This window comes from Suricata suricatta, chromosome 4 (assembly GCF_006229205.1).
Source record: "Suricata suricatta isolate VVHF042 chromosome 4, meerkat_22Aug2017_6uvM2_HiC, whole genome shotgun sequence".
NCBI classification, from domain to species: Eukaryota; Metazoa; Chordata; class Mammalia; order Carnivora; family Herpestidae; genus Suricata; species Suricata suricatta.
Genome location: NC_043703.1, coordinates 163,182,112 through 163,201,049, shown reverse-complemented (window position 1 = coordinate 163,201,049; position 18,938 = coordinate 163,182,112). Strand labels below are relative to the sequence as shown.

Here is an 18,938-nt window from a genome sequence, read left to right as displayed (position 1 = left end):
ACGTCTCTTGTCCCCCTGAGGACATGGTTTCCAGTGCCCTCAACGGCCACACAAACGGCACGTGACGCCAGGCCCTCGGGAAGTCCAGGCTGACGTAGTACGTACGGCCACAATGCCTCCCTTCCTGCTCCGTATTCTCCTCTCGGTCTTGGGTGCAATCTACCGACTGGCCGCTCATAATCCGCGGTCCCTTCCGGGCCATCGGCCAGTTCTGTACTGTCCTTGGACTGTCTGGAACTGCAAGGGACAGAGTTGTCCTTCAGAATTGTCTCGGCCTCAGGGAATGTTGGAGGAGATAGGCCTGTATGTAATGAGAGCCTCACCCAGCCTTTCCAGGAGGGCCACCGGGCTTTCATCCCGTGTCTGTAAGGTAGTGGCTAATTGAGCATAATTTAAGGGCTTAATTTAGTTCTTAATCCTTCCAAAATACAGGCTGGGAAATGGCGGTGACACCATTCCCCAATGGAACGGTCCAGGCAGGACCTTGGTGGGCAGGGGGGCTGTCTGGACCCCAGGAGGGAACTAGAAGTTACTATGGGGCCTCCAGTCCTGTAATAATCAGCTGTTCACCCCCATTTCTCTTAGCCGTTGTTGGAACACCCCCAGCTTCTGTCTCAAGAGTCTGATTCCTCGCTTTGTCCCTCCCCCACTATCTCGCTCTCAAAAATACACATTAAAGAAGAAAAAATTTTTTAAAGAGGGGGGGCACCTGGTGGCTCAGTCAATTAAGCATCCGACTTCAGGTCATGATCTCGCATTTCATGGGTTCGAGCCCTGCATCGGGCTCTGTGCTGACAGAGCCCGGAGCTGCTTCGGATTCTGTGTCTCCCTCTCTCTGCCCCTCCCCTGCTCGCGCTCTCAAAAACAAACATTTCAACAAAAGCATTTTATCTTTCCAGGTCCACTCAGATCTACTGTAATATTTGAAAAGCCTCTAATATATACTTCTCTGGATCATCAGATCTCGTTTTGTCGGTCTTAATCTCGTAATGAAAAAAGTACTTGTAACCTTACCGCGGTCGTGCCTCCCAGTGTCCCCTCCCCGCACCTGCCTTCTCGTAGGGGACACACAGCTGTGACGTTCCGGGGAGGCGCTGGCTAAGGCGGACGCAGGGGGAAGCGCCCGGCTGTACGGACCGAGGACCCGAGGAGGAGGAGGGTGCTGCGGGAGGCCTTCCTCCTGGGGTCGCTCTGGGCGCGGCCAGGGGGCCCTCGATCCCTCCCTGCTGGGCCACGAGCCCTTGGAAAGCGCTGCCAATCGGCCAGGACAGACCTCGCGACGCTTACCGTCCCTCCGGGTTTCAGTAAGGCCCCAGAGCACTGAACGTAGGGGACGGTTCCCCGGGTCCCCTCGCGCTGACAACCCAGTGGTAGGACAGCCTCCTACCGGACACCGGCCTCGGGCGGCCCGGTTTCCTCCTCCGGTTTGTCCGGGACCAAGTCGTGCTGCAAAAGAAGAGGAGTCGCTTTTTCTTCAGGGCTTGCGGATCACGTCATTTTCGGAATGCACCCCAAAGCGTTGGCCTTGGTTGGGGAACTGCCCATCTGTAGAAAGGGGGGCCGTCCATTCCCTCGGTTTCCTGTCGCTGGCCAGGAGACGCCCCCTCTGCTGGCTGCCCGGAGCCCGGTCTCTCGAGGTGCTGGGAGTCGTCACTGTCCCCGGGCCTGACGCTCCCTCCCAGAGCGGACCTGTCTTGGTCCCCCTCCATTTCCTGCCTGGGAGACTTGGGGGGTGTCGACTGTGACCACGCCAGACCCCTGTGGTTGTCGAGGGACGCGCTAATTTTACTTTGGCCCAACAGTAATTTACATATTGACCCTAATAAAATTGTTCCTCTTTACAAACAGATCTCAAGAGGCTGGCAAACACCATTTTTTCTAAGGATAACACTGGCCACTGAAGGGCCAGCGCCCACGTAAGGACGTTCCAGCACGTGGAGCGGGTCCCCCCTCAGCCTCCCACTCGGTGCCACGGGTGGCGAGGGACTCCCTCGAGTCCCGGTAAGAGCCCCTCGCGGGTCGTCCGTCACCTGCACGCGCGGGCGCCGGGTCCTCTGCCCGGGAAACCATGCAAACGGCACCTGGAGGCCGGCAGTGAGGACGCCAGCAGGGCGTGCGGTCCTGCCTGCCGGTTCCGGCCACGGTTCCTTCCCCGAGACCATGGGGCGCGGGAAGGGGTCTGCACGTCCACCAAACGCAGCCAACCCAGCCCCCCGAGGTCAACGCTAAAACACCAGTTAGAGAGGGTGTGCCGACGGCCGTCAGGCGTCCAGCGGAGGGTCGCCGTGGTCAGGCCCCTCCCCTCCTTCCGCCTCCCCCGAGCCCCACGCGTCCAAGGGTTTCCTAGAAAGGAAATTGGGACTCAGCTAAACTGACATTTGCAGCTGCCCGGGTCAGCTGGGAGCCGGAATCCTGGCTGCCACCCCCTCCCCCGGGGCTGGCAGTGTGGTGGTAGGACCCTGGCGCCACAGCGGTGGGAGGGCAGTAGCCCACAGTTCTGTCCGGCTGGATCCAGCCACCAGGACGTGTGGCCAGATTTTGGAGCCCGCAGCCCGACCAAGCCCAGTTCTCGGGACACCAAACAGGCCCGTGGGAATGCGCCGCTCCTCGGGTGCCCACGGCTTCGAGGACCGCGCTTCTTACCGGCAACAAGCAGGTGGCCGGACTCTTTGGATTCTAAGAAGGGGGATTGGCACTGGATGTCAGACTTGAACGTTAGGAGAATCCTGTTCTTTCATCCAGTAAGGGAGTCCCTGGTGGCGGCCACTAGACTTTTTATCCACTTTTTAATTCGGTCTTTTCCGTAGATACCAGCGTGGCCACTGTTTAGCAGGAGTGCTCTCCAAAAACAGTTTTTTGGGGTGCCTGGGGGGCTCAGTCAGTTAAGCATCTGACTTCGGCTCAGGTCATGATCTCACGGTTCGTGGGTTCGAGCCCCACATTGGGCTCTGTGCTGAGAGTTCGGAGCCTGGAGCTGCTTCAGATTCTGTCTCCTTCTCTCTCTCCCGCTCCCCTTCTCGCACTATCTCTCTCTCAAAAATAAAACATTTAAAAAATTTTTTTAAGTTTTTCAAATATAACCAACTCAAGGATCTGGCCGTTAATGAGGAGGGTGGCAGGCTAACCCACCCCCCGCCCCCGCTAGTCAAGCCACAGGCAGCTTCCCAGGTAGAAGAGGGGCCCCAAGGAGGACTCAGGGTGCAGGAAGCCTCGGCAAGCGCACACTCCTGGCCACGGGCGTCAGAACAGGGGAAACCGTGTGTCCAGTCTCCCAAGAGAGGGGAGGGGAGGTGCCCGTGAGTCTAGGACCCGGCGGCGCCCCTGGGACGGGGCTTTTCCGGCACCGGCAAGACCACAAAGGTGGAGGGACCCCTGGGGGTGGGCACAGCCGGGCCGGACAGAGCACTGCTGGTGACACAGGCGCTCGCTGGTCCCAGAGCCGGGCCAGGCCAGACCGAGACGCGGGGAGGAGACCCAGTAGCCTGTGCAGCTGGGCTGCGGGTCTGTCGGGGCCACACCAGAGCCTCAGGGGGGTGTGCCTCGGGTCGGGGGATGTGGGGTCTCACGGTGCACCTCACTGTACAGAAAGTCTTAAGGCTCGTGGTGACGCAGTGACAATCTAACCCGTCGCGTGGCCAACTCACCCTCAGTGGAGCCTGTGCGTTCGCTGGTGGCCTCCCCGGTGGCCCAGAGACCCTGCACACCTGCCCCCCAGGCGCACAGCCGCGGCATCCCTGCCTCCAGCACACTCGCTCCCAGCAACTAGGGCAGGGCTGGCCCCGCCCTGTGGGGATTCTGCCTGTGACAAAAGACACAAGGAAGACAAAAGCAGTGACCACCTCTGGGAGGAAAAGGATCAATAAAAACCAAAATCGCTCGTGACAAATCTTCATCAGCTGCTCTGTCCCGGGGACGAGTCCCACGGACATTGGCTCCTGCTGCTGCCAGCGTGGAGGAGGAAAGGACGACCCCCCCCCCGCCTGCAGGGGGAGACCGGGACAGGAGAGGGAATCATCCTCACCAGCAGGGAGTCGGGGCCGGGTGGCCGGCAGGTGACCGGGCCCCCTGGGTGCAAGAGCTTCCCCTCTGCTCACCGGGCTCTCTTCCTAATGATCAGACAGACACAGGTCAGCAGGTCAGTCCGATGCGCACGTCCAGGGGCCTCAGAGGAGACGACCCGGGGGCGCCTGGGGGGCTCAGGTCATGGTCTTCCGGCTCGTGGGTTCGAGCCCTGCGTTGGGCTCTGTGTCTCCCTCTCTCTCGGCTTCTCCCCTGCTTGTGCTTGTCGAAAATAAAGACATAAATAAATAAGAGGCCCCAGGACAAGCCAGCACCTGAGGCTTCTGTGTGGTCCTGAGCTAAGGAGCGACATGGGGGCTGGGCCTCAAAGCGGGGGAGGGGGACTCACAGGACAGCAGGTCATGGCGGTAAAGGTCTGCGGTGGGTGACAGTCCCCTCTCCAAGCTACCCACCCGCCCCCCCAGTCCTCTAGGTCGTGGAGAGGTGAAGAGTCTTGAATCTGCTGCACCTCGACTGCCTTCGGCTCAAATGAATCCGCCTACCAGCATGGTGTCTTTTGGGGGCCACGCAGTCCCCGCCTCAGCAGTCATTCCTGCTTCTACAGAAAACGACCAGAGAACGCCCGCACTGAACCCCGGGCTCTCCGGGACGCGGGCCGGCCGGCGGGGCACGGACTCGGGGCAGGACCGGCGCTCAGGCCCGTGCGGGGCAGAGGGGCTGCTCTAGGAAGACGTCCAGCTCTTCCGGCGCATTTTAAAGCAGAAGCCGTTTTAAAGACTGGGATACAGACACTGACTGCATAGAGCCAAACGGTGTTTCTGTCCATGTTTGCAACAAAGTGAAAACAGATCCAGCCGGTGCCAGGCACGGGGTCTCCACGCATTTGCCGGAACGTGGATTAGACATTAAACAGAGATAGAGCCAGAGAGCGCTGAAGGCTGAGAGCTCAGAAGCTCTCTCTTTGGAAAGGAAATAAAATTGGGGGGGGGGTCCCTTGAGTCCCTGCACCGTGAGGGCTTCCCTTCAAATCGGGCTCTGGGGGGGCCAGACCCTGAGGCATCCCGCAGGCCGGTCTGTGGGTGCTCGGAGCCGCGGGGTCACCGAGGGAAAGGACCCCAGGCTCCCCGGAGGTGGCAGCCTCCCCCCAGCCCCACCCGCAAGAGGGGCATGTGGGCAGGGGGCACCCAGAGGACTGGGGCGCCTGGGGCACAGGGGCTCAGAGACCCGGGCCAAGGCACCACCTCACCCCTGCAAGGCGGGAGAGGGGGCTGCCCCGGCATAACCGGGGACCTCTCACTTACACCAGGCATTCCTCTATCTCAAATTAAAAACGAAACCCAAGAATCCATCCCGGAAACAAGCAGAGGGGCCCGCTGACCTTCAGAACGCGCCCTGGAGCCTCGGGGCTGCGCAGTCAGCCAGCTCCCCGGTCAGGGAGGATTCCGGCAGGGCCCCTCCCCTTGCAGCATGGCCCACGCCGCCCTGGAGGCTCCAGGGTCCTGCGGGCAGAAAGGAGAACCTCACATCCAGCAGCTGCCTGGGCCGCTGGGCCTCACAGACCGCCCTCCTCGCCCAGGAGCCCCCGGCGCCCAGTCCTTGCCCAGCTTTTGCTTTCCTTCCGGGACCTTTCAGCCCCAGCCAGCAGCCCTCCGGGCCTCCTGCAGGGGTCCCTCTCCCTCTGGGGCGGCGTTTCCCCTCCTCTGATCTGGTCAGGTTCATGTGCCTGACACACAGAGGCAGGTCGGATGGGAGCAGGCCACCCCCCTGGAGAGGCCAGCCTGGCGCTTCCCGGTGTCCCACCCCAGGGCCCTTGCACACCCTGGCCTCAGGCATCAGATGCAGAAGCTATGCCAAGAACCTGTCTGCCCGGCCAAGCCAATGAGTGACAACTGTGACAAGGAACTGGACCCAAATTCAGGGAGGGAACGGGACCCAAAATGTCCTGCCCAGGACGGTGGGGGCCAGGCCACTGCGCACTGCTCTTGGACACCAGACACCCAGCCGGTGTGCCAGCGCCGCCTCGCCTTCCCCAGAAAACACGGAGCCTGCGGGTCCTGGTCTCCTCGTCCCCAGGGGAGGGAGCCGGAGCTGCGACCCCATCAGGCTCAGAGGGGAGGGCCCAAGGAGGGATTTAACTTGGCCTGAAGGGAACGGAATGGCCTGCCGTCCTGAGATGGGCCCAGCGTCCTCGCCCCCATGCATGGCCTTCCCCCGCAGACCCCAGACGTGTCTGCGTCTCCAGCGGACGGGGAGCCTCTGCAGGGCGGGCGCTCCGCCTCCACCAGCACCTCCAGAGGGGGCAGGAGAACCGCCGCGTGCCAGGCCCCCCCACCCCGGGCAGCGGCAGCCCCTCCGGGACACGGGGCTGCAGCGGGAGCAACTGGAAGGACCCTCTGCTAGGAGAGCCCCGGACCGGCTCCTCACCCGTCCAAGGTCGTCATGGGTCACGGACGACACGGTCACCGGCCCCTCCGGGAGCCGCCTGGCTCCGTCAGGTCCATCCTCCCGGACGGAGGGAAAGGTGACCAGACTCACAGGTTTTCTCAAACCCCAGCGTCTCGGCCACCCCCACGACGTCCCATCGGGTCACCCTCGCAAGAAATGACAAGCCACCTCCCCACGCACGGCCTCCCAGGGCCCACCGCGGAGAAGCCAGTCCTGGCTGTGGGCGCCTGGTTCCGCCCACTGCCCTTCTAGAAGGGGGTCGGCACGCGCTTCCTGGGACAGGCCAGAGGGCAAGCGTGGCAGGCCCCGCGGCCCCTCTAGCAGAAATTCTGCTCCGGTTTGTCCTGTTTTCACAGCTCGAGGCCGTAAAAGCTGTTTGAGGCCTGCGGGACCTCCAGAAACCAGCCACGGCCCACGTGTGGGCCACGCGCTGCAGAGCCACGTTCTAGGTGCCCCCAGGATGGCGCTGTAGGAATGTCACACTCTGCAGTCTGACAACAAAGGGACGGTGTGGGGTCTGCACACCGTGAACCGTGTGGCCTTGCTTAAACAACTCAGATTCTCCGAGCCTCAGTTTCCCCGCTTCCTAGGGGATTATACGGCTCATTACAACTGTCAGCTGTCTGTTCTCCACGCTCCCCAAGTGTTTCTGCCCACAAGGCAGACAGACTGTGCCTCCCTCTGCCCCTGGCCCTCCGCAGGTTCTCACCCCCAAACGAGGCTGCCCCCACCCCTGAACCAGGGTCCAAAGCTCAGACCCATACTGCCTCTCCCTGCGCTCCAGCCACCGTGGCTTGCAGCCGTGTCCTGCCACAGGGCCTTTGCACCTGCTGCTTCCCACACTGGAAAACTGTTCCTCTGGTGTCAGACTGAATTATGTGCCCCAAACCCCATAGGCTCAACTCCTAATCCCCGAGGGGGCCATGTTTGAAGATAGTCCTTACGGAATTAAGGCTAAATGATCTCACAAGGGTTGGCCCTGACGCACCGGGACTGGGGTCCTTACAAGAAGGGGCCCCAGGAATGCATGCAGAGGAGAGGCCACGTGAAGACGCAGCCAAGGAAAGAGACCCCAGGAGAAACCCGCCCGCAGGCACCCTGACCTCAGACCTCCAGCCCGCGGGCAGGCGAGTCACACGTCTCTGCTGTCGAAGTCCTGGTCTGTGGGATCCTTTACGGCAACCTGAGCCCCCACTCTTTCCGCAGGCCTGCGCGGGGGGTGCCCCGAGAAAGGAGCCCGCCCTCCTCGCCCTCCGCACGCTCCCCTTCCTCAACCTTCGATCCAGGCTCTGTGCTCACCGTCCACCGGTCCAGACCAGGGCTCCAGGCTCCGGGACACAGGGACTCAGTCTGGTGAGAGACGGCAACCTGGGGATCCACTCACCCCAGCGGCTCCCCAGGCAGTGAGCAAGCCGAGGCTCCTGCCACGTACCCCGAGGTGGGGGGAGGGAGCCGTCACAACCCCCGAGAGCAGGGAGCGAGCTGCCACATTCCTGGAGAGGAACCTGGCAAGGAGTCAAAACTTGGGTTACGTAGAGTAATAAGATACTGAAAACAGGAGAGTGTGTCAATTACATACAATCATAATACACGACCTGATCATACGGTTAGAGCTTTCATGACCTGGAAAGACACAAACTAGGAGATGTTTATGTAAACCACATACATATTAAAAGACTGAAAATACCAAACGGCAATGGTGACTAGGGGGAGAATGGACATCCAGCTCGTTTATGTTTTCTCTTCTAGATCTCTGAACTTCAGAATTTTCCATGTAAGAAGTGGATTTGCTGTGTTTTTCCCATAACCAGAGGGAAGCATCAACATTGGTAAAGGTTTTGCTCTTAAAATGGGATTTAAACATCCTAGTGAAAGGGTGGTAGCTTCTAGAACTGAATAGCATACAGCAGTTAAAAGGAATGATCTGGACAGTATACGATTGTGCACGTAGCTAAAAATCTGCGTGACTGGTCAGAACAGAAAATAGAAAATTGTAGTTACGATGAAACACCACTTGTTTAACACAGGTGTGCATGGCTCACTCACACCCACCTCTGTGCCCAGCTCACCCCCGGGGGCTCCCGCCGGGCTGGAGAGGGCGCTCCTCCCTGACCCCACCCAGGGAGGCCCTCCAGTGCACGGGGCGGGGGGTGCCCCGTTCTCTGACCACCACCTAGAGGAGGGGGCCCTGCAGCCCAGGGTGGGCTGGCGCCCGGAGTGCTGGACTGCTGACCACACCACCACGGCTACCCTGGGGGCAGATGCCGTCACCCAGGTGGCACCTAGAGCAGCCCAAGCCCTCTGGCCCCACTTGGCACGGGCCCGGCCCGGGGACTATGGCCTCAAGGTCTGACACAGTCGGTTAGAGTCTCTGGTCAGCAGACTTCATGCACGTCACCTGGAGCCCGAAGACGCAGGATGACGTCACCCGACGCAAGCTCACCCTGGCTTTTAACTTTCCATGGCTGCTTCAAGCAGGACATGTGGCTCCTGGCAGACTGTCCTGGGTGGTGCTGCACGGCGGGGGGGGGAGCACAGAAGCTGGAGGGTCCTTGGGTGACGAAGGTGGCCTGTCACCTGAGTGGTGGCACAGGGCAGAGCCAGGCCCCAGCCCGGTCCCTGGTGCACGAGGGAGCTGCCAGGGGACCCACAAGCTCACGGACACGGCGCCGATGGGGGGCTGCCCCCCTCTCCCTCCCGCGGATCCTCCCAGCCCAGGGGAGCGCCTTCCTCTTCCTTGGGGACAGCGGGAGGCGAGCGTGGCTCGTCCACATCCACGGCCACCCTGCAGGAGGAGGGTCTGTCCCCCACCAAGGGCCCGCGCCGACCCTGCACGAGCTGGGCTGGTGGCAGGCAGGCCACACCCCCACAGCCGCCCCAGGTCAAGACGTGGCCGTGGCAGGGTCGCCTGCCCAGCTCCCGGTGACAGGTGACCTTCTGAACTGCAGGCCAGTGTGTCACATGTCAGACGGGGAGAAGGCTGGTGGCAGCGCTGGAACAGGAGCGCGCCTGCACCCGAGCCCCCAGCAGGAAGCAGGTACATACACGCATCAGCTCCCCCTCCACCAACCCCTCAGGAAGCGACAGAGTCCTCCTCGGGTTCGGGGGTCACAGTGCCACCTGGATGCCACTTTGCCCTGGAGGGGAATGTTTGGCGGGCACAGGCACCCATCCTACAGACCTGACTGCAGACGCTCAAACGGGCCAGCCCAGGAGGCCCTGTGCACAGGACGGGTGGGGGCAGGACTCCCCGCTAGGGACGCACCTGGGGGGCTGCTGACCTGCTTGGAGGCAGCGACACAGCAGCACGTGGGGGCGGGGGGCAGGGGCAGCCCCGTGCAGGACCGACAGCCGGCACTGGACTGGGGGCCCAGACTAAGGCTCCTTCCAGGACACCTGGCAGTGACAAGGGAACGCAGGGTCAGCCTCAGAGCTGACCCTGACCCTGACCCTGACCCCGCCGCGTGTGCCAGGTCCTCCCAGTGCCCCCCTCCCCCCGCCACCTGCTCCCAGCCCGGTCCCCCACGACCTCCCCCAGAACGCCTGGGAGACGCAGCCGGGGCTCCTGCCCTCACCTGTCGGTGACCTTGCTGACACTCCAGCCTCGAGGGGAACCAGCCTGTGCCAGGCTCCAGAAGCTGCCGCAAGAACCACCAGACTGGGTTCCTGTGACCGACAGAAGCTTGTCCTCCCCCAGCCCGCGGGTCTGGGGTCTGCGGGGAAGTCCCCCCGGAGGCTCCAGGGGAGCCCCCAGCCCCTTGCTCTTCCGGCGTCGGGGGCTGTTACCGCGGCCTCCCGTGGGCCCTCTCCTTGCTGCGCGGGGCCGCCCCGCCCCGGCCCGGGTGCCCTCGGGGAGCCCCCTGCCCAATCACGGCCCCCGACGCCGTAGACAGATCACCGTGAACTCGGCACACCTGCTCAGTGACGCGTGCACAGCCGAAAGCAGGTGTCTCCAACACCGCAAGCAAGCCTCATGCTTTCTGGGTCCTGCGGGCTTCAGCGGATGGTCCTGTGGCCCTGCTCCCTTTGCAGAAGAAAACCTTCGGCACAGAGAATCTGAGTCACCGTCCCAAGGCCACACAGCTACGCGGTAGCAGAACCGAAACCACGGCCCACCTACGGTACAAGCAGGGCTCCTGTCCCCCGTCCCAGGGGAAGTGTGCGTGGGAGTGCAGGGGGCACGACCCTCCTAAGACTCGGGGCTGTGAGCACAGGGGACCCCCGGTGGGTTAGCACCACCCCATCGAAGCCAAGAAGTGTGTGCCGGGCAGGCGGGACAGGCCTCTGGAGGGCGTGCCTCTGTCCCTGGCTGTGCCAGGTCGCCCCGGGTCCTCGGGGTCCCCTCCCCACAGCCTGCCAGGGCTGGGCGCTCGATAGCGTCAGCGTGGCCAGTGTCGCCAGAGAGCCACCAGGATTAACTGGCCGCGGAGCAGCCCAGAAGCACACGGGGTGAGCACAAGTCACATCGCTCTCGTTGATTTGTCCTCTTCCGGGTCCTGTGTGGGCTTCAGAGCAGCTGATTTGGGGGAGCCGTTGTGTAAGACAAACATAAGCATTTCCAACACGAATAAGACACGCCAGCGGCAGGAAGGGCTGAGGGTCTAGGTGGGGGCTTGTTTCCTTAGAGAAGCTGCCTTCATTCCAGAACAGGATGGGCGCCCAGACGGGTGGCTGCACGCCCAGGCCCAGCTCCGCCTCCGCCCGGACGACCTCCAGTGCCCTGCCGGCGCCGCCTTCGAGAGGATGCTTTAGGGGCATGGGGGCGTTCGCTCAGTCGGTTAAGCGTCCAGCTTTGGCTCAGGTCATAATCTCACAGTTTGTGAGTTCGAGCCCCGCGTCCTGCTGACAGTTCAGCGCCTGGAGCCTGCTTCAGATTCTGTGTCTTCCTCTCTCTCTCTGCCCCTCCCCTTCTTACACTTTCTCTTCATCTCTCAAAAGTAAATAAATGTTAAAATTTAAAAAAAGGATGCTTAAAAGACAACTCTATGGCAGAAAACTGCAAACAGAAAACAGAAATTCAGAAAAGGGCTCCTGCTGCAAGGACACCGTCCCCACTCAGCTCGTGAGCTGCGGGCCCACACGCGCACAGGCTCCAAGGACCGGACCCCTTCTCCTCCCGAGAGCCCCGTGCCCCTGACCCTCGCCACCCCAAGCCCCTCGCCCAGCTCCTCCCCTGCTCTCCCACTGGCCGCCCTTCCCTCCTCGGAGCCCAGCCGGACAGGAGGACAGGGGGCTGGGAAGTTTCCAGCATCCTTGTCCGGCGCTGCACACAAGCTCATTTCCCCCACGTGGTCAGGTGAGGGCTGCGCTGCCTGCCAGTCAAGGCAACGGAGCTGCCAGGGTTTCTAATTAAGGGCACGCGTCAGTCTCTCCGCCGCCAGCTGGGTGATCTCCGGCTCGGGGAGGCCGGTCACGGTCACAGCCCCGGCTGCCTGGAGGGCGGCTGGAGGCGGAGTCGGCCCGGTGTTACAGAAAGGCCTTAAATTCCGAGCTTCCAAGGGGAAGCTTTTCAGCTTCTGCCGTCGGTGCTCCGCGGACCAAACGTGTTCCCCCCAGCCTCGCACGGTGACGCCGTGGGCCCCAGGGGAATGGCCTTGGGAGGAAGAGCCTTTGGGGGTGACTGGGGTCAGGGGAGGTCATGAGGGTGGGGCCCCGGGACAGGAATGGCGTCCTTGTAGAAAGGCAGTTCCAGAGCTTTCTCCCTCGCGCACTGGTGAGGATGCGGCGAGCAGACAGCCCCGCCCTTGAACGTCAGCCCAGCCCAGCCCTTGGCGCTTCGCTACGGGGGGCGTGGCCGCGGCGGCTGGGGGCGTGGCCGCGCGTGGAGGGGCAGAGGGCACCTTGGGTTCCAGGAGCCGCGGCAAAGCCCCGCAGCTGCCGGGAGTCTGCACGGAAGCCTGACTAGGGTCTTTCTGGAACCTACGGGAGCCTCCCGCCCTGGAGACACCGTGGTGGGCTGTCCACGCAGCAGCCCGGGGCCCCAGTGGCCAGGGAGGCGCACTGTGCGGCCAGGTCTGCTCTTCCCGCCAGACAGTCCTCTCCCCGCACGGACCGAGGCCACCGTTCCCTCCCCTTCTGAGCCCCGTCCATCCGGAAGCCCCGTCGTGGCTTAATTCCACGCTCCAAGCGTGTGGGGCGTCGGCGCAGACGTCACGGCTTGGGAGTGGTCCGCCCCATGGCCGCCCCTCCTGAGGCGCCGTCCCCCTCATCAGGGCTCCGGATCCGGCCGCAGCCACGAGGAACCCTCCCTGGGAAGCCTGGGGACCAGAGCCGGGCAAGTGCGGGGACAGCACGTCCCCCTGTGAGGATATGTCTTACTTGCAAGAGTGGGACCACCTTGCAGGAAGGGCGGCCGGGAGGCAGCGGGTGACACTCTCGTCCCTGTCTCCCTGATGCACCCCGCGTGTCGGCCGTCGCCTGAGCGCTGTACAGCGCGGAGCCGGAGCCCTGCCGGGCCGGAGACCGAGCACCCGCCCCTCAGCCGCAGGCGAGGAAGACTCTTACAGCCCAGATTCCAAATGGGAAGAATCCTGGGGCTAAATGGTTAATCACGAGGCTAGGAAGTTCCTGGATTATCCGTCATCTCTTAATGGGAAACCCCCGATGCAGGGCCCCGGTGGGCCGGCGCCTTTCACAGCGTCATCTACCCTAAGGAGGAATAGGAAAAACCGGGTATTTTGTTACACCAACACGCACACCAGCGGGTACGGGAAGGTACCGCTTGGTTCTGACTGATCAATACCGCAGTCACCCAACACTAAGGCTAAATGCCCCACACCTTTGAACAGGGGACACACTTTGCGGCGCCTGGGTGGCTAAGATAAGCTTCGGGCTTCGGCTCAGGTCGTGATCTCAGTGTATGGGTTCCAGCCCCGCATCGGGCTCTGTGCGGACTGCTGCGAGCCTGGAGCTGCTTCAGATTCTGTGTCTCCCTCTCTCTCTGCCCCTCCCCTGCTCATGGTCTGTCTCTCTCAAAGAGGAATTTTAACATGAAGATTTTTAATCCATTTAAAAAAACACTAAAACAATCTGCCCATCAAAACAAGAGGTTGATTTGGGGTCTATTATTGTGACAGACTAGGCAAAATTGTATGTCAGAATTGTTGAGGAAAAGGAAAATGAGCATGTCTAGTTTTCCTGTTAAAATAAAAAACGCTTGTAAAAGAGTTAACAGGGAAATCAGCCTGGAAATCTCAGTGAACGGACACTAATGCAGATAAAATATAAATTACGTATATGCACGTAAGAGCGACCACGACCACAGAAAGTATCTGAACGGGGACTTTAATGCACCACGTTCCTGAATTAAGGACCCCAAGCCCAGAGCACAGGCAGCGACCTCGTTTCCAACAGGAAAGTGCACCAGGACCCCCAAGCGTCCCCCACCGCAGTCTCCACCCAGTTCTGGGAGGAAGTGTCCCCTTGCTGGCCGGCCCGCCTTCCCCTGTCCCCTGCGCACAGCTGCCACCAGGGCGGGCCTGGCACCGACCGACATCTGCCACCGTCCCAGCCCCGGGGCGGCCGGAGCGGCTTGTGCTCACATCTGGAAGATGCTTCGTTTGCGTTAAAATCGAAGGCGCACTGACGCGTGGATCTCGAATCAGGTCCAATGTGATTTGCCCGCATCCCCAGAGCTGCTAACACGTAAGAATCACTTGTAGGAAAAGCTCCTTTCATTAAAACACCTTGCAGAGGCGGCTCTCCGCCCCCCGGCCCACGATGGACACCACGGACACGCGAGGAGGGACAGGTGCTCTGCCGCCATCCACGCGGACGTTCCCAAGGGCGAGGGGCGAGCGAGGCCGGGGCGCCGCTACGCCGTCTGCGCCAGAAACTCCAGGTACTGCCCGCGAGCCTCGAAATGGTCCGCCGGCCGGCCGTACGCCGTCCACACCGGTTCTCCCACGAACAGCCGCATGGCCTTCACGTAGTCCTAGAAAACACACCAACGCCCGCTGCTGAAGCAGCCTTCAGGACCTCTCCTGGCGGGGGCGCCCCCGGGTCCTAACCACGCCGCCGCGGGGGGGCCAGGGCTCGGCCGAGGACGGAGCCAGGCGGCTGCACGGCAGGACTGGGGGTCCCCGCTCGGCCAGGAAATGATCCGAGCTCGGACCCGGCGCCGGGGGAAGGGAACCTCGGAACCTCGTGTGGAGGCCTGTCCCGGGCCAAGAGGCCACAATGCACATGACCGGCTCCTTCCGGGGGCGAGGGGAGGCCCGCGGGGCTGGGCAGCGGGGGAGAGGGAAGCCGTCCACTGCACGCCCTTCCAGAATCCTGGGTTTACACCACATGCCTTTAGTTCCCATCCAGAAACTAAACTACCTCTCAGGGTGGTCCAAATCCCGTGCAGAGAACCTAAGGACCACCTGATGCCGGGACTGGTATCGCACTATGAGCAGCAATGACCCCGCAGACGGCCAGCAAGCTGCACCCCTACACTCAACAACGTGCTCTCTCCTTAAAGGGGCAAGACCACTTCCTACTGTCCGGCCCCCAGGCTCCTGCCAGCCTCCCCCGGGGGCCCAGGCCCAGCCGCCGAGCCGCCAGCGCCGCAGGGGCGCCCCTGGGAGGGCAGTGCCCCGAGTGGCCCCAGCACAGCCTCCCACCTTCTGGTCCAGCGTGAAGCGGTGATAGATCCCCGCGGGCAGCGTGATCATGTCTCCTTTCTCCATGAAGATGCGGATCCACCTGTCCTCCTGGTCCCTCACGTCAAAGTAGCCGCTGCCGTCCAGGATGTAGCGGATCTCGTCGTCCAGGTGCAGGTGCTCCTCGTAGAACATCTTGATCTAGACAGGAGGGGGACCGTCACAGGCCTGCCACCAAGTCAGCAGGGGGCTGGCCTGGCCCCACCCTCACAGACCAGCACTGGGGGGACAGGGTCCCTCCACAAAAACAGGAAATAATCTGGGGGCGCCTGGGGGGCTCAGTCGGTTGAGCGTCCGACTTCGGCTCAGGTCATAATCTCAGGTCATGATCTCACAGTTTGTGAGTTTGAGCCCCGTGTTAGGCTCTGTGCTGACAGCTCAGAGCCTGTTTGGGATTCTCTTTCTCCCTCTCTCTTTGCCCCTCCCCCATTCACGCTCTTGCTCTCTTTCTCTCAAAATAAATAAACTTAAAAAAAATTTTCTTTAAAAAGCAAACTCCTGGGGCCCCTGGGTGGCTCAGTCGGTTGAGCGGCCGCCGGCTTCGACTCAGGTCATGATCTCACAGTTTGGGAGTTCGAGCCCTGTGTCAGGCTCTGTGCTGACAGCTAGCTCATGAGCCTGGAGCCTGTCTTCAGATTCTGTGTCTCCCTCTCTCTCTGACCCTCCCCTGCTCCTGCTGTCTCTCTCTCAAAAATAAATTTAAAGAAAACATTAAAAAAAATTTTTTTTAAACCAAGCTCCAGGCCCAGAGGGCTTCACTGGTTAATCTGCCAAACATTTAAGGAAATGATGAAACCACTGAATACAGACTGTGCCAAAAACCAGAACCGGAGGGAAAACAAGTCTCGTCCACGGGCCAGCATTACTCCGACACAAAACTCAAAGGAAGGCATTAACAGAAAAGGGTGGTGTCTGGGTGGCTCAATCGGTAAAGAATGTGACTCTTGGGTTTCGGCTCAGGTCACGATCTCGTAATTCGTGAGTTCGAGCCCCACATCGGGCTCTGCGCGGACAGTATGGAGCCTGCTTGGGATCCTCTCTCCCTCCCTCTCTCTCAAAATAAAAAAAATTTGTTTTAACTTTATAAAAAGAAAAGAAGGGGTGCCTGGGTGCTCAGTCAGTTAAGCAGCTGACTTCGGCTCAGGTCATGGTCTCGCAGTTCATGAGTTCGGGCCCCGCATCAGGCTCTGTGCTGACAGCTCGGAGCCTGGAGTCTGCTTCAGATTGTGTCTCCCTCTCTCCCTGCTCATCCCCTGCTCACTCGCGCTCTCTCTCTCAAAAATAAACATTAAAAAAAAGAAACAAAAATTAAAAAAAGAAAAAAAGAAAAGCTTATGTTTACTAGTAGTAAGTATAAGGACTCCTCCCCGCACCACTGGGAGCTCCCTACCTTTTCTTCGTAATTTGGTAGTTTATCCTTGCATATGGTTATTACGTCCATCCAGGAATAGTTTCTTTCTTTTCGGATCTTTTCTAACTCTGGATCGTTCTCGTATTTGTCAGCATCAAGCTAGAAGAGTTCCAACAGCAACAAAAAAGAGGTCACATTAATAAGGAAACGTGGACACATTCTTTCTGGATCTCCAATATGATTACGCTCCAAATTTATCATCACAACCTAATGTTCCGTCCCCGCCTCCCGGTTTCCCTCAGGGGCGACCTGTCCCCACACTCTGTCCAAGTCCAAGTGTCCAAGACTGCAGTCGTGCTTAGCTCCTGCCTCCTTCCTGCCGCTTCTGGGTCTCCCTCCAGTCCCGCCACCGGGAGCCCGGGTGAAATGGCCAAGCAAGCCCTTCCACGGGCCCCAAGCCCCCCCCCCCCCCCGCAGGTCTGGGGGACCGCTCGACGTCATGTGTCACGGCTCTGGTCGGTCGTTTCCCTGGGCTGAAAGCACTCCTGGTCTGAAGGCTGACGTGAAACCGGCTTCACCGCCCGGGGCTGAGACGCCGCTCGTCAGGAGCCCTGGGTTCCCTGTTCCGTTTGTTTTGTTTTACTTTTAAAGTTTATTTATTGAGCGAGAGGGAGAGAAAGCACGATCTGGAGGGCGGCAGAGAAAGGAGAGAGTGAGAAGCCCCAGGGGGCTTGGCGCTGTCAGCGTGGAGCCGGGGGCGGGGCTCCAACTCACAAACTGCAAGATCGGACCCGAGAGGGAGTCGGCGCTGTCCGCACTGAGCCACCCAGACACCCCTTTAGTCGTGCTGCTGTTTAATCTACATCCTAAAGCAAGCAAACCCGATGGTTCCCAGCCCCACATCCTTGCTCCTGACAGCTTCCTGCACCTGGAAAGTTCCTTCACCGTTTTATCACAGGCCTCTCGATTCTTAAGGTGCAGTCCTAACACCTGGTCAGGAAGCCCTCCCCAGGCCCCCCGCCAGAATGGGTCTGCACGCCCTCAAACTGCTGGAAACGAATTTAGTGCCCTCGGCACCGTGTTGGATACAACGCACATTTTTTCAAACTCCAGAACATTTTTTTGAGAGAGAGAGAGGGTACAGTGAGCGAGGGGCAGAGAGAGTCCCATGAGGGGGAGAGGGAGGCAGAGAAGGGGGGCTCACCCAGAGCGGCCCGAGCACGGAAACATCTTCAAGGACTGGTCATCATCGACACGTTAGTCTCTAAGGGGACTCCCAAAATCATCCAGCACCCCCCCCCCCGGACATGCACGTTACTGCTCTACTCCTGTGTGTGAGAACTTCCAGTCACTCTGCTGAGCCCCCGACGCCAAGTGTGCAAAACCGCCTCACATGTTCCCGACGATCAAGAACGGTTTCTATGAAGACAGTATGTAAGAGCGCAGGGGACACGGGCGTCGGGGGGGGGGGGCTCTGGAGGTTCAGCTCTGGCTCTTGATTTCGGCTCAGGTCATGATCTCACGGTTCATGGGTTCGGGCTCCACATCAGGCTCTGTGCTGATGCTGTGGAGCCTGCTTGGTATTCTCTCTCTCCCAGCCCCTCTCTCTCAAAATAAAGAAAACTTAAAAAAAAAAAAGAATACACAGGACACTAAAACCACAGAGTAAACGTAGTAAAATTTTAAAACCACAGAGTAAACATAGTTTAATGTTACAGCCCTTGGGCTTATCCACAGCTGAACTAGAAGGCAAGAGAAACTGGGTTTGATCCATGGAACTACTAAAAGATGCCTTTTAAGATGCTGTATTTTATCACTTGGATACTTTGACACATTGACCAATATCTCTCTTTTTTTTTTTTTTTTACAAATTAAAAAAATTTGTGTAACTATTATTCAGTATTGAGAGACGTAGAGACAGGACGAGCAGGGGAGAGGCAGAGAGAAAGAGGGAGACACAGAATCAGAAGCAGGCTCTAGGCTCTAAGCTGTCAGCACAGAGCCCCACGTGGGGCTTGAATTCACAAACCATGAGATCACAACCTGAGCCAAGTTGGCAGCTTAACTGACTGAGCCACCCAGGTGCCCCTGACCAGTATCTCACTCTTGCTCTTAAACCGTAAAAAGCAGAATGAAACCCCCAAAGTACAGGAACTTGAACCTTCTGATTGTTTAGATTGCAGGTAACTGATTTTACGAGAAAAAAATAAAACTTACTTCCCTGTGGTAAAAGACACTACACCATTTGATTGCTTCAAAAATAGTACCTTCCAGTAGGTTAAGTGTTAACTCTTAGCCTGAGAAAAGATCAACACTCCGTAAACATTGACACAGGCACAAAAAGCAAACTGTTTAGTAGAGACGCAGCCCTTTGACCAGAAGGCCAGCCCCGCCTCCACGCCAGCTCCACTGAGAATCAATAAAAGGAGCCCTTGTTTACAAGGGAGCCGCTGGCCGGCAGGGGGCGCAGGCGCCCA

General features: G+C 59.9%; 2 protein-coding genes across 5 annotated transcripts in view; one reads left to right on the top strand and one right to left on the bottom strand.

The window, feature by feature from the left end:
* Positions 1–801: 801 nt before the first annotated feature.
* Positions 802–11,302, top strand: LOC115290356. 4 transcript variants are annotated; one of them, XR_003908062.1, is made up of 6 exons: positions 802–2,001; positions 7,672–7,818; positions 8,215–8,294; positions 9,414–9,502; positions 10,498–10,586; positions 11,111–11,302. XR_003908062.1 is itself a non-coding variant. In XM_029938360.1 (4 exons), exons 1-4 carry the CDS (start codon positions 7,489–7,491, stop codon positions 10,557–10,559), a joined length of 561 nt encoding a protein of 186 aa, XP_029794220.1. In that variant the 5' UTR covers positions 6,813–7,488; the 3' UTR covers positions 10,560–11,302. The 4 variants fall into 4 exon arrangements, 2 of the variants coding, with proteins under 2 accessions (XP_029794220.1, XP_029794219.1); XR_003908061.1 differs by lacking the exon at positions 802–2,001 and having other exon boundaries at positions 6,813–7,818; positions 10,068–10,586; XM_029938360.1 differs by lacking the exon at positions 802–2,001 and having other exon boundaries at positions 6,813–7,818; positions 10,498–11,302.
* Positions 11,303–13,732: 2,430 nt separating this feature from the next.
* ADI1 (acireductone dioxygenase 1) overlaps positions 13,733–18,938 on the bottom strand; it is a 6,173-nt gene continuing 967 nt past the window's right edge. Inside the window, exons 2-4 of the mRNA XM_029938358.1 lie at positions 16,501–16,620; positions 15,072–15,251; positions 13,733–14,398 (exon numbers count right to left, since the gene is read on the bottom strand). Of these exons, the coding sequence (XP_029794218.1) occupies positions 14,279–14,398; positions 15,072–15,251; positions 16,501–16,620 (420 nt within the window). The 3' untranslated portion in view covers positions 13,733–14,278. The remainder of the gene's footprint in view (positions 14,399–15,071; positions 15,252–16,500; positions 16,621–18,938) is intronic.